Below are 15,192 nucleotides of genomic sequence, written 5' to 3'. Positions count from 1 at the left end.
CTCCCTGCACAGAATTCCAAATCATACACACAGGGTCCCCTGCTCAGACACCCATACCCTACACAGGGATGTCAGGGGTGGGGGTGCCATATGACTGCAATGGTAGGGCCGGCACCATGCTGTCACTTCCTCTCCTTGTAAAGTTACATTGGGAAGGGATGCAGCGTATTTTTCCGTGTAGAAGACAGGGTTGTTTTCATAGAATCATAGAGTTGAAAGAGACCACAAGGGCCATCCAGTCCAACCCCCTGCCAAGCAGGAAACACCATCAAAGCATTCCTGACAGATGGCTGTCAAGCCTCCGCTTAAAGACCTCCAAAGAAGGAGACTCCACCACACTCCTTGGTAGCAAATTCCACTGCCGAACAGCTCTCACTGTCAGGAAGTTCTTCCTAATGTTTAGGTGGAATCTTCTTTCTTGTAGTTTGAATCCATTGCCCCGTGTCCACTTCTCTGGAGCAGCAGAACACAACCTTTCACCCTCCTCTATATGACATCCTTTTATATATTTGAACATGGCTATCATATCACCCCTTAACCTTCTCTTCTCCAGGCTAAACATACCCAGCTCCCTAAGCCATTCCTCATAAGGCATTGTTTCCAGGCCTTTGACCATTTTGGTTGCCCTCCTCTGGACACGTTCCAGCTTGTCAGTATCCTTCTTGAACTGTGGTGCCCAGAACTGGACACAGTACTCCAGGTGAGGTCTGACCAGAGCGGAATACAGTGGTACTATTACCTCCCTTGATCTAGACGCTATACTCCTATTGATGCAGCCCAGAATTGCATTGGCTTTTTTTAGCTGTTGCATCACACTGTTGACTCATGTCAAGTTTTATTTTAAAAGTATGTTAAATATTGGGGGTCGTCTTATACATGGATAGCAGAGAGGTGGGACGGGCAACAGGTGGCTGCCGCAAGCTTTTTTGTGGGTGATTGGTGGGTGTGGCAAAGTCTGTTGGCTATTGGCAATTGGGCGGGCGCTTGCTTTCAGTGAGCCTGCCAACGACTGAAGAAGAAGAGTTTGGATTTGATATCCCGCTTTATCACTACCCGAAGGAGTCTCCAAGCGGCTAACATTCTCCTTTCCCTTCCTCCCCCACAACAAACACTCTGTGAGGTGAGTGGGGTTGAGAGACTTCAGAGAAGTGTGACTAGCCCAAGGGCACCCAGCAGCTGCATGTGGAGGAGCGGGGAAGCGAACCCGGTTCACCAGATTACGAGTCTACCGCTCTTAACCACTACACCACACTGGCTCTCGTCGATTGGTGGCTCCGTCGATGCGCATGCGATAGTCTGTGGCGGTCCTGCGGGTGAGCGGTTTTCGGTAAACCCCCCTCCAAAAAAAGCTCGGCAACTCTGGGCAATCTCCTCCCAAAAAAAGCTCCACAACCCCGGGCAATTTCCCCCCCATTTTCTCAATCTTGAGTTTGTGTTATACAGGTAGTTGAGTGGCAAAGAAGCCATTCTGCAAGCAGCAGGAGCCAGGTCCCATCCCCAGCGACTGAGGAAAGGCCCCCACTCTGTGATCCCAGAGAGCTGCTGCGACAAGGAGGACTGATATTGCTGAACTATACATGCGCCCTGATCCATTGCTAATTTCAGAACTGTAAAGGCAATTCCCCTCGAGAAACAGCTTCTCAAATAAAGGAGAGCACTTCCCCCTATTCAGGTCCAAACCCAAAGACATATCAATCCAGAAGGCGTATGCAAAAATTCTCAGTGCATCCCGAAATAAAGAAGCACATCTTCAAAGCAGAAGGAGGGAGGGCAGGAGAGAATCCTGTTTGTCATCCTAGATTATCACAAGCAAACCTGACTTCCCTCGTGGTAATTATACGATTAAGTCTAAGGCGACACACGGACACCACCATCTGGCTTGTTTGTAATATCAATGAGCCCGAGCTGTTCTGTAATAAATTTCCCTTTGTCATAGATGCACACATCTCATATTTCCCTTGGAGGAAGGGGAGGGGGGGAGAATCACTTCAAACGGCGAGGCCTGCTGACAGTCAACAGTTTCTGCCGAAGCTTAGAAAGAACAACATTTAAAAGCGCGAGTTTTCAAGTGTTTCAGAGGAAAGGGCTGAGCGCTGATGAATTGCTAATTCCATCTTCAGATTTCCCCCTGCACTTCTTGAAAATCTCTCTCTTCGGCCAGTTGTTATATGAAGTTGACAATGTTGTTTCTTCTCTACTCATCAGTCCCACGATATTTGCTAAGCCTGAATGCCCCCATGGCCCCCACATGCTCATGAGGACTGGCAACCCAGCCCAACAAAGGACAGACATTCTCAACATCCTGTAGCAAACTCCACAGTATTGACTTGCTTTCCCAGTTTATGTCCTAATGCCTCCGTTTGCACAGTTCCTTAACAAATTGTACTAGATTTCCGATCTACGGGTCTGGCTTGCGAGGAGATGATTCGATTTCCCGCAATTCAAAAATTGCACTTGATACTACATCAACTCCTGGTGAACCTCCCCCACCTACCACATGGGGAGGCATCCGCGTGCTGCCCCTCCACCGATGGAAGGTATCCCCCAACAAAATGGAGAGAGGGACCATTTTCGATGGTTCCCCCTCCATTCTCATCAAAAGTTGCTTCCAAGAGTAGAGGGATACTCTGGAGGGGAGAGCACAGGAAGAGAGGAAGTCACCCCAAATTGGGCCCTTACCCATGTTGACGTACGGTCATATCTTGGAAGTCAAACAGAATCCGTTCCGGAAGTCCGTTTGACTTCCAAAACGTTCGGAAACCAAAGAGTGGCTTCCGATTGGCTGCAGGAAGCTCCTGCAACCAATCGGAAGCCGTGGAGACCCCGTCAGATGTTCGGCTTCCAAAAATAGTTTGCAAACCGGAAGACTCACTTCCGGGTTTGCGGTGTTCGGGAGCCAAAACATTTGAGAACTAGACTGTTCGAAAACCAAGGTACGACTATACAGTCATACCTCATGTTACAGCTGCTGTGGGTTGCGTTCGTCCCAGGATACAAACACGCTGAAACCGGAAGTACCGGAATGGGTTACTTCCGGATTCGGCGATTTGCGCAGGTGCACAAAATGATGTCACATGCATGTACAGAAGCGCCGAATCGCATCGCGCACATGCGCAGACACGGCACTTCATGTTACGGACCGTTCTGGTTGCGAACGGAGCTCCGGAACGGATCCCGTTCACAACCAGAAGTACCACTGTATTGCCAAAATATACTTGAAACAAGCCTGGAGCACAGCCTGGAAGCCTATCCTTGAGGCATGCCTAAAACATCTGCTTAGCAATGAGAATTCTCCCAAGCAACAGGTGTTTTTCTCAGGGTGTGTCTGGAGAGATGCAGTTGAGCATGAGGCACTCAGTGTTGGGTCAGTGGGGCTGCCAGAATATGTGAAAGTCTGTGAGCCTGTCTCTCTGGCCCGATAGCTGAAGGGAGCAGAGATCTGTACATAGTTCTGTTTCTTATTTTCTATGTAGACCAGTAGCGTTGTGCAACTTGTAATGGGAATACAGTAGATGCTCGGGTTGCGGACGTAACCCGTGACGGAGGCACGTCCGCAACACGCAGCGTTCGTATCACGCAGCGGCACGTCTGCACATGCGTGTGACGTAATTTGGCGCTTCTGCGCATGCGCGAAGCGCCGAAACCCGGAAGTAACCTGTTCCGGTACTTCCAGGTTTGCGCAGAGCGCAACCTGAAAAGACGTAACCCGCAGCGATCGTAACATGAGGTATGACTGTAATAAATACTTTATAGAGAAGAACTGGACGGGGTGAGGTGGTTACTCCTGTCACAGGATTTCACCAAGAGAGGGCTAGACTGCTGCTGCTGTTGTGAAGATGCAGGAAGACTTAACTCTGCTGAGATGGGGGGGGGGAAAAGGAACCCAAAGAGTTGGGGCTCACACACCAACTACCCATTCCACTGACAGAATTGAAGAATAGAGCAGCTCTAGGAGGCATCAGGGAACTGCAAAAAACGAGGTTGGAGGCCCCACAAACCACATGTGTCACAGGTGGCCCACCTGACTTTATGGAAATCCCAAACTGTCTAACATTTCCCCTCAAAGAGCGGCAGGGAAAACAGAAGTTCACCTGCTTTCTGCTTAGAAAAATAGAGTTGTCTGAAGCTACCGTACCCTTTACTTTTTTGAGGGTCTTTCATGTCACTTTTCTTATTTTCGTTATCTGGAAGCTTGGCTAATTTTTCTCCTGTCTGAAGATTTAATTGCACATGTAAGCCGGCAGGAATAGCCTGACCTGCAAATAATAATAATATATATAAATTAGCACACATTTCTTCTTCTCAGTGTTTCGTTTCAAGACCAACATTTTCTATCAAAATTATACAGCAAAAGGCAGCGGATTAGAAATCATGAAACATGACTGAAGTCAAAGTCAGTGAAACATGGGGGAACCCAGAATCTACTTAATTCAAGAGGGTTCTGAATGCTTCTCTGTGTGAGGGAAACAAGCAGGAGGTTACTGATGTTTGGGTTATTCCTTCAAAGAAGCTGAGTACAGCTGATTTAAACTGCTTCTGTTATCTCTTTCTGTCCAGGCTATTAGATAGGTCTCCTAACAGAACAGGGAGTAAACTGAAAAATTATTCCAGTTACAGGTAGGTAGCCGTGTTGGTCTGCCAGAGACAAAACAAAATAAAAAATAAAAAACATCCTTCTAGTAGCACCTTAGAGACCAACTAAGTTTGTTCTTGGCATGAGCTTTCGTGTGCATGCACACTTCTTGGTATCTGAAGAAGAGTGCATGCACACGAAAGCTCATAAAAAGAACAAACTTAGTTGGTCTCTAAGGTGCACATGCAAGGATTTTTGTGTGTGTGTGTGTTTGAAAAATTATTGGCATTTTTGGTGCAAGATGTAGTAGAATGCAGCCTCTTTCTGTTTCATTGCAGTTTCTCTTGAGTAGCACAAATTACATTTTCAAAAAAAAAAAAAAAATGTTTGCCAGCTTTAAATTACCTGGCCGGACAGTTTGCCATTGATTTGTTGGGTAGAATACTTCCAAGTCTTCGGAATCAAAATCGCTTTCCTCTACTGCTGCCTCTTGACTGTCCTCTTCCTTCGAATCACCAACTTTTTCTGTGAGAGCAAATTCCTTCGGAAATAAGATACAACTGTGCCTTAGGATTGTATACAGGTTCAATCGTTGGTTTTAAAAAATCCAAAATTTTATACCAGCTAGAATGCCTTTTAAGCACTCAGTCAAATAGCTGATTAAATATTTGCATTGAAAACAGAGGATTCCTACCCCCCCACCCCGTGCTAGACAGACAGACAGACAGAGTTAAAACTACAAAAGAATACAAATGGGTAAACCCACCTTGCCGACACAAATTCATTCTGATTAGTTAACTTTCCCCGAGCTTTCTCAATATTCTGTTAATTAAAGACACTCACTGCAACTCTGTCGCTTAAGCACGACGGGAAACTCGTTACAAATAGCAGCAAAGCCACCAAACCGAGCTTAACGACACTGGATCGTGGAACGCAGATGCTGCGAGACATTGCAACCTGAAATTAAGACAGTAGATGAATTAAGACTCCTCGCCATTTCACCTTGTGACCTTCACAGCATTGTACAATTTTACAAGCCAGCAATACTCCACAGAATGTAAGAATGCCACTAAGCAGTAAATGTAGGGACGCGGGTGGCGCTGTGGGTTAAACCACAGAGCCTAGGGCTTGCCGATCGGAAGGTCGGCGGTTCGAATCCCCGCGACGGGGTGAGCTCCCGTTGCTCGGTCCCTGCTCCTGCCCACCTAGCAGTTCGAAAGCACGTCAAAAGTGCAAGTAGATAAATAGATCCCGCTCCGGCAGGAAGGTAAACGGTGTTTCCGTGCGCTGCTCTGGTTCGCCAGAAGCGGCTTTGTCATGCTGGCCACATGACCCGGAAGCTGTACGCCGGCTCCCTTGGCCAATAAAGCGAGATGAGTGCCGCAACCCCAGAGTCGTCTGTGACTGGACCTAACAGTCAGGGGTCCCTTTACTTTTAAGAATATTCTGTTCAAAACGAAGTGGATGTGCTGCCTATGCAAATACTGCCCAAGTTCGGTTTTCGGAGCTGTGTCAAAAGGCACCTCAACCTGCTCCTGGTGCGGATCTTCCCAAGTAAATGTCAAAAGACCCAAGTTACGTGGCAAACGGTCACACTGCCGCTCCTTCCCACCCCAGCATTGCCCCTTGCAAATCTGGGGCAATGGTGGCACAGGATGGAACTCCAGCTTGGACTTAGTCATGCTGGCCACATGACCCGGAAGCTGTACGCCGGCTCCCTTGGTCAATAAAGCGAGATGAGCACCGCAACCCCAGAGTCGTCCGCGACTGGACCTAATGGTCAGGGGTCCTTTTACCTTTGAAGCAGTAAATACTACCCCCTCCACAAATTTTACATCCTAAGCTTCTTTTCCCAGACATTTACACATAACCGGATCACACGGAAATGAAAGCTAAAAAAAACATGCATTTAAATAAATGATTTAGTTTTACAATATACATTGTGTAACACATAGGGCACAGCCTATGTTGACCCATGAGTAGTTGAAGGCATTTTGTTTTTTCTTGTATGTCTGGGCAGACACATAATAATAATAATAATAATAATAACAACAACAACAACATGTGGGAGAGTTTAAGAGGCTTATTTTCCGGAATGCGTTTTCTCTCTGGGTGATAAAAGCATAGATGGTCTCCCCACCCATGCAGTGACTTTGATGGTATAATGATTGTGCCCTATCAATAGCTGCTATTTACTGCTTTCCCATGCTTTCAGCATGTATGGAGACAGAGAAGCTACAAATTACAGCCCACCGGAATGATTTCAGCTATTATCACTGGTAGGGCAGGTCTGCGGGACCAGACCGCAGAAGCAAACAACAGCGTGTCAAAACCCAAACAGGTCAACCTGCCTAGAAAGGAAACTTGCACCGAAATTTGGGAGGAGGCATGGTTTCAGTCATATTCGTGACTCTTAACAGCCAGGTTTCAGGTGCCCCTTCAGGCCCATTCTCACACAGCCTTCTTTCGTTTTTTTCAAAAATTTATTAATTTTTTTAACAATACATAAACAAACAATACGAACAATAAAAACATTACCACTAAATACAATTTTTTAAAATAAAAACACTTATTTAAATCTACCTATCCTTCTTTTATAACATTGTGAGTTGACTTCCTCATGCCCACTCCGTCTGCGTTCCTTAAAAATCATCATTAGTAATTTCTTTCCCTTCTTATAATCTCATGTTAATACACTAATCCTCTTATCTAATAACCTTAACATTACTTCATTTATTACTACATCTTGTCTAACTTCTATATCTGCTGCCTGTCTAATCTTCCTGCTTATTTTAAATATTAATCTTAACATAATTCTTTAAATATACTTTAAATTTCTTCCAATCTTTCTCCACCACGTCATCCCTCTGGTCTTGGAGTTTCCCGGTCAGTTCAGCAAGCTCCATATAGTTCATCATTCACACAGCCTTCTTTTAAAGGGGCTGTCGTCCGGCATCCTAGCACGATTCCTTTAATTCTCCATACCTGTGCAAACTTGGCATTTACGAAGTGGCTAGCTTAAGCCCCCCACTCTCCACCTGAGCACAGCTGATGCCTGGCACTCACCTGTGTGGCGCTCAGGTACGTCTCTCTCTCTCCTACCCTCCATTCCCTGTAAAACTTGAGTAATGGCCAATCTCTTTGGGGGGGGGGGTTGTTTTGTTTTTTTGTTTTACTCTCCCATTTTATTTTGGTGCTAATTGGCTTCATCCTAATTCAGAGTATGTGTGTGTGTGGGATTTTTACAACTATTTTCCAAACATCATTTAACATGCTTTCATATTTCATACAATATTTATATTTTTTGGACTTCCATCAACCACGTCTAAAGATTCCCAATTTTCATATCTGCTAGTCGCTTCGAGAACACTGTCCAACGGTAGTAGCATACTGCCCCACTACTGCTACTGAAACTGGAAGATGTCCGAGGCATCACCAGTAGCCCAGTAAGAAGGGAGAGGATAACAGAGCTTCATTATGGCCTCGCTTACAGAACTGTCTTATAAGGTAGGCTGGTTGTGACCCAAGCGATCCAGTGATGGTGCCCCCACACCCCCTATCAATCCCTATGACCCCCAAGTGGGGTGAATTCTGGGAAGCCACGCTGTTCCTTTGAACCAATGCACCCTGCTCTTCTCAGCCAAATCCGTCCTGATTGATCAGGAACAACAAGACTAGCATCCAGCTACCTTCCACATGGCCACTGGTCCCATCACCTCCTGGCAAATAGAAGGGGAAGGAATGGAGGCAGTGAGAGATTTCACTTTCTTGGGTTCCATGATCACTGCAGATGGTGACAGCAGTCACGAAATTAGAAGATGCCTGCTTCTTGGGAGAAAAGCAATGACAAACCTAGACAGCATCTTAAAAAGCAGAGACATCACCTTGCCAACAAAGGTCCGTATAGTTAAAGCTATGGTTTTCCCAGTAGTAATGTACGGAAGTGAGAGCTGGACCATCAAGAAGGCTGATCGCCGAAGAATTGATGCTTTTGAATTATGGTGCTGGAGGAGACTCTTGAGAGTCTCATGGACTGCAAGAAGATCAAACTTATCCATCCTTAAAGAAATCAGCCCTGAGTGCTCACTGGAAGGGCAGATCCTGAAGTTGAGGCTCCAGTACTTTGGCCACCTCATGAGAAGAGAAGACTCCCTGGAAAAGACCCTGATGTTGGGAAAGATGGAGAGCACTAGGAGAAGAGGATTACAGAGGATGAGATGGTTGGACAGTGTTCTCGAAGCTACTAACATGAGTTTGGCCAAACTGCGGGAGGCAGTGAAGGATAGGCATGCCTGGCGCGCTCTGGTCCATGGGGTCACGAAGAGTCGGACACGACTGAACGACTGAACAACAACAACCTTCTACACATAGGCATTCTGCACAGGCTGCTCTTTCCCCTATGAAAATCCCCCCCCCTTTTACCTATGTGAGCAGGCACCATGGGATATTACCAGAATCCTAGTTTGACATATGCACGCATCAGATCCCAAGAGCCAAATTATGTGAAGTTTTATTAAGAATTTTAAAAAGCAAGAGATGAGGGCAGTAGATGAAGCAGAAACCACTTTTTTTTTCTTTAAAAGTAAAGTGGTATAGAAATTAAATTAATAATAACAACCACAATAATCATCATCGCGGTACAGAACCTCCAAATAAAACATACATACATATATATATATATATATATATATATGTATATGTATATGTGTATATATATATATATATATATATATATATATATATATATATATATATATATACTGTACCTCTCTCCTCTAGGACTCTATATTCAGGGGTTCCTCATCAGAGTAGCGATGTAGAAAGGTTTCGCTGAGGCTAGGAAAAAAGTTTGAAAACCACCATTTCAGGAGGCACAGAAAACTCGTCTTTCCACACTGAATCATAATCCCAACCACCAATACTGCACTAGTAAGATTAACGCCCAAACCCACAAATGAACTAGACCAAACATAACAGTACCTACAAGAACGTTGTCCCATTTCTACAGCAGCTGCAACTTCAACAGACTTTCCCCAAATTATATCATAAGCCCAAAAGTCTACGATATGTTCCATTTTTCATTTACCATGCCTCTGTGCAGACTGCAGCCTAAGGCAGTGTTTTTCAACCTTTTTTGGGCAAAGGCACACTTGTTTCATGAAAAAAATCACGAGGCACACCACCATTAGAAAATGTTAAAAAAAAATTAACTCTGTGCCTATATTGACTATATATAAAGTAATGTTTCAATTTTTCCCACGGCACACCAGGCAACATCTCGCGGCACACTAGTGTGCCGCGGAACAGTGGTTGAAAAACACTGGCCTAAGGTACTGTTTTAAACGTAGACTGGTAAACTTACCGTAGTAACAAAAACTATTGGCTTTTCAAGTGTGTAGAAAACGCAAGTTAAACACGACTTCACTTAGTCCTCCTTAATTAATGCTGCTGTTAATGTTTTAAAAGAGATTATTTACTAAATGATTCCAAAGTTTCTAGAAAGAGTCCCAGTTTTCAACTAACTACAAGACACAGGGCATCCTGTACGCAAAGGGCTAGGGAAAGAGAAAATGGTCCCCAAATGTATTTTTTATGCTCCCTTAGAAAAACCATAACACTTCTGGGAATGCTAAGCAGCTTACTAACAACCAAGGGAGAAATATAAAGGGCTATAAACAAGGGAATGAAAAACAAACGAACGGGGGAAACACACTGGAAGGGATATTAACCAAATGATTTTTAAGTAAGTGTCACAGCAGTAAGGAAAGTGGGTAGCATAATACCATCAGGATAGCATGACACTATAATTGTGGCATCATAAAACTATTCTAGGGATGCGGGTGGTGCTGTGGTCTAAACCACAGAGCCTAGGGCTTGCCGATCAGAAGGTTGGCGGTTCGAATCCCCGCGACAGGGTGAGCTCCCGTCGCTCGGTCCCTGCTCCTGCCAACCTAGCAGTTCGAAAGCACGCCAAAAAGTGCAAGTAGATAAATAGGTACCGCTCCGGCGGGAAGGTAAACGGCGTTTCCGTGCGCTGCTCTGGTTCGCCAGAAGTGGCTTAGTCATGCTGGCCACATGACCCAGAAGCTGTACGCCGGCTCCCTCGGCCAATAAAGCAAGATGAGTTCCGCAACCCCAGAGTCGTCTGTGACTGGACCTAACGGTCAGGGGTCCCTTTACTTTTAAGAATATTCTGTTCAAAACGAAGTGGGTGTGTTGCCTATGCAAATACTGCCCAAGTTCGGTTTTCGGAGCTGTGTCAAAAGGCACCTCAACCTGCTCCTGGTGCGGATCTTCCCAAGTAAATGTCAAAAGACCCAAGTTACGTGGCAAACGGCCACACTGCCGCTCCTTCCACCCCAGCATTGCCCCTTCCAAATCTGGGGCAATGGTGGCACAGGATGGAACTCCAGCTTGGACTTCTCCTACATGGCCTGGGGTTTATGGTGTTACCTTCGTGTCATGGCGGGGAAAGCTTTCTTGCAGCAGCTCCAAGACCATAAAGAGGACTTAAGAGCAGCGTTAGAAACTCAAGTTTTATAAGCGATGCGCCAAATGGCTCCTTAATCCAATGCTACAGTGGCCAAAATGGAATGTCTAGTTGCCATTTTGGTGCAAGACAGCTCTAAAGTCTTATTTTTCAAATGATTGAGTTAAACATCTGGTTAGTTCAGATGACAACCTTGAGCTAGGTTAAGAGCTTTGAGCACTTAAAGAAGAAAAGTCATTCCTTCCAGGGGCCATTCACATATAAATTGGCCTATTCCTCCCTCTTTTTCTTAATGGAGACATGGACCATTCATAACATATGGACATTCGTCACAGCTGGGGTGGGGCAACCGAAGACAAGCGGCAACAATTAACTTTAACATGGTTGACTGCTTTTGCTCAGGCTGCGCAGAAATGGCATTTAGGTCCCTGAAATTCATTCTGATTCTGCGGACAAAATATAAGTGATAGAATTCTACTGGATGGAGTATTACTGTTTGAAAACACTCCAGATCCAAGGATCGCCAGGCATGCACCTTCAGATGGTGGAGAACATCAGGCACCATCCTGCCACCCGGGCATCTTCACTTGGTCTCAAGTGACCAGTTGTTGTTGTTGTTGTTCAGTCGTTCAGTCGTGTCCGACTCTTCGTGACCCCATGGACCAGAGCACACCAGGCACACCTATCTTTCACTGCCTCTCGCAGTTTGGCCAAACTCATGTTAGTAGCTTCGAGAACACTGTCCAACCATCTCATCCTCTGTCTTCACCTTCTCCTTGTGCCCTCCATCTTTCCCAACATCAGGGTCTTTTCTAGGGAGTCTTCTCTTCTCATGAGGTGGCCAAAGTACTGGAGCTTCAACTTCAGGATCTGTCCTTCTAGTGAGCACTCAGGGCTGATTTCTTTGAGAATGGATAGGTTTGATCTTCTTGCAGTCCATGGGACTCTCCAGAGTCTCCTCCAGCACCATAATTCAAAAGCATCAATTCTTTGGCGATCAGCCTTCTTGATGGTCCAGCTCTCACTTCCGTACATTACTACTGGGAAAACCATAGCTTTAACTATACGGACCTTTGTCGGCAAGGTGATGTCTTTGCTTTTTAAGATGCTGTCTAGGTTTGTCATTGCTTTTCTCCCAAGAAGCAGGCGAAAAGCAATGACAAACCTAGACAGCATCTTAAAAAGCAAAGACATCACTTTGCCGACCAGTAGACAGGTGCAAAATGTGCTTGGCTAATTCAAACGCTGCTTAAAGAGGGCTTGAATCACTCCACCCCTCAAGATGACCTGAGAAGGAGATGGGCAAGGGTAGATAACTTTTTCAGGCCACATTCCTTTCTGGATAATCTTCTGAAGGCCACATGATTGTGGGTGAGCTGGCCTACAAGCCAAACACACAAATTTTACTTTTGTAGAGTAGGCTAGATTCTAGAGACAGAGTCACACACTGCTCTGTATCCATCTAAACAAGTACTGTATCAGAATTCAAGGACACATTCCAGACAGGCCAAAAAAGGGTGCAAGGCAGCGCCGGTGACCTGAAGAGTTTTGAGGACCAGATGGAGAGATGAGGACTACCTTCACAAGGAGGCTCCCCCCTCCCCCAGGACTAAGAGCACCCACACAACAGCACCCACTAATTTCTAGATCAGCCTTCCCCGATGTCCTCTAGATGTCGTTGGATTGCAACTCCCATAATCCTTGACCCCCAGCCATGCTGGCTGGAGTTGATGGAAGTTCTAGCCTAAAACATCTGGAAAGCTACCCAAGCAAGGCTTTTCCACTGCCTCCAACTTCAGGCAACTAATATAAGCTCATTTATTCTGCTAGGCCTTGTGAATCCTGTACACTGCTCTTTTGCAAACAGAATCTAAATGTTGATATTTATGCTGCTACCATTTTGGCATTCTGCGTTTTGCATCTATGATGCCATATTAAACCATCTATAGCCTTTTAAACTGTGTATACAGAGTTATTCTTTTCCTTTCTTACTATGTTACGTATTTTTGTGCTTTTATACTGTAAACCACCCCTTGATCCTCAGATGAAGGGCGGTATAGGAATTTAATTAATAATAACTGTGTGGTGTTTTTTTAAATTCTGTTGCAAGTTGCTCTATATATCTATATCATTAAAAAGCAAAGGGTTTCAAAAATTAGTGACATGCCAGAGCTGTACCACATGTTCACAAGGACACTAATGGACTGGGCAGGGCCGGAATAAGAAAATTCAATTACGGAAGCAGGTTTTAATGACTACAGTAATGTACACACACACAAACATCAAACACCAGCTGCCTGTTAATTCTACATGCAGGAATCATGAAATAAAGGGAGGAAAATACACAGTGAGTCTGGAAGTTAAGAAAAATACAAGCAGCCACAAGCAAGCTACATAAAAATTCGCAAAAGCACGCCTCTAGTTAAGAAGAGTTTCAGGTTAAGAACGGAGCTCCGGAACAAATTAAGTTCATAACTAGAGGTACCAATGTACTGTAAAGTTCATGTCACTATTTCACACAAAAAAGGTTGCATTTTTTGGTAATCAACCTAAGCGTGGATGTTATTTTTTCTTGATCGGCAAGTTGCTCTCTGAATTTTTCTGGTTAAAGTGTGTGGTATAAATGCTACTAAAAAAATAAAATAAATTCCAGACTAATTGAATAGTATCTTCTCAGTCCACGTGCCGTTTTGTGCTTTTAAAAGTACTAGACCGCCATTCGACCAGTCCAGTCATGTCACAGGCCTGCTACAATCACCACGCAGAAAATAAAGAGAATGGGCTCCTTTGAAAAAGGACAAGCAAGCTAGGCAAAACCCTTACTTATCCACCACCTGCTCCCCCTTTCCTTCCCAATAGAAAGGCTGCAGAGGAGTAACAGGCACAAGGATGCTTCTACACCAGCCACCCAATCCTCTCCTTATTACCATCAAATCCCCACGAAAATCTGCAGAGTTGAAAGGAAGGAAGGGACCCAAGGGTCATCTAGCCCAACCCTCTATAATACAGGAAATATTTTGCCAGTAGATGTGAAGGAGCATCTCCACCCCCATCGTTCAGCAACTGAGGTCCAGCACCGAGGGCCTTCTGGCAGTTCCCTCTCTGCGAGAAGTGAGGTTACAGGGAACCAGGCAGAGGGCCTTCTCGGTAGTGGTGCCCGCCCTGTGGAACGCCCTCCCATCAGATGTCAAGGAAATAAACAACTATCTGACGTTTAGGAGACATCTGAAGGCAGCCCTGTTTAGGGAAGCTTTTTAATGACTGGTGTTTTAACGTATTTTTAATTTTTTGATAGAAGCTGCCCAGAGTGGCAGGGGAAACCCAGCCAGATGGGAGGGGTATAAATAATAAATTTATTAATTTATTAATTATTATTATTATTATTATTTTGCCCAACATGGGGCACGAAGCCACGACAATCCTGAGATCTCATGCTCTACCCACTGAGCTATCCCATCAGATTTATTACCGGTATATGCCTTGGTCTAACTTGTGTGTGATCTTAAAAGGGCAACGGGGCTCATAGTAATAATATTGAAAACTTCGCCGTTATTATGGAAGGGGAAACAAAAGAAAACCTGAATCTTAGGAGAAGGGTCCTAGGGCGGCTACTCTTCACCCCCCACCCCCCAACCTCGAAATGCTGGCTTTCTAAGGAGACGGAGGGACTCACGAAAAGGTCTCTCCATAACCGGATCCCCGTTATTCTAGCCCCTGCCCAGCCCCGCAGCGGACTGCGAGCTCCTACCTGCAGCCCAGGTTGGGAACAAGACCTCACTGAGGACTAGAATGTTGCGCAATGCGTCCGGCTCAGCCCCGGGGAGAGGCGCTGCGATGCACGAGCGCCCAGCAGCCCGCTTGCAAGAAGGGAGGAACAGTCGGCGGAGTTCCAAGATCAACCGCTTCCCCCCCGATCCGCGAGTACTCGGTAAAAGTTAAGGCAACACGCTCCGCCAATCAAGAGCGGCCGCGTCACCCACCTTCCTCTCGCCTTCGTCGCGAAGGGGGCGGGCGGGCGAGTGGCTGGCTCCGCCCAATGAGCGGGAGCCACGCCCCCTCGGTAGGGGCTGACACAGATATAAGAAAGAACTAGAGAGGACCGTGCCGTGTTTCCTCGAACTGTTGTACA

At 45.6% G+C, this 15,192-nt stretch overlaps 1 protein-coding gene across 2 annotated transcripts in view; it reads right to left on the bottom strand.

Annotated features, from left to right (window-relative positions):
• The window catches only part of SIL1 (SIL1 nucleotide exchange factor), a 50,470-nt gene extending 35,549 nt beyond the window's left edge, over window positions 1-14,921 (bottom strand). Inside the window, exons 1-5 of one of the 2 annotated variants that reach the window (XM_033142803.1) lie at window positions 14,812-14,913; window positions 9,340-9,409; window positions 5,417-5,530; window positions 4,979-5,114; window positions 4,136-4,256 (exon numbers count right to left, since the gene is read on the bottom strand). In XM_033142803.1, coding sequence (XP_032998694.1) covers window positions 4,136-4,256; window positions 4,979-5,114; window positions 5,417-5,524 — 365 coding nt within the window. In that variant the 5' untranslated portion in view covers window positions 5,525-5,530; window positions 9,340-9,409; window positions 14,812-14,913. Of the gene's footprint in view, window positions 1-4,135; window positions 4,257-4,978; window positions 5,115-5,416; window positions 5,531-9,339; window positions 9,410-14,811 lie in introns of both variants that reach the window. The other variant, XM_033142804.1, reaches the window with a different exon arrangement.
• Between the last annotated feature and the right edge of the window lie 271 nt (window positions 14,922-15,192).

This window comes from Lacerta agilis, chromosome 3 (assembly GCF_009819535.1).
Source record: "Lacerta agilis isolate rLacAgi1 chromosome 3, rLacAgi1.pri, whole genome shotgun sequence".
NCBI classification, from domain to species: domain Eukaryota; kingdom Metazoa; phylum Chordata; class Lepidosauria; order Squamata; family Lacertidae; genus Lacerta; species Lacerta agilis.
Note: the sequence above shows the minus strand (reverse complement) of the source record. Positions and strands in the feature narration are given on the sequence as shown.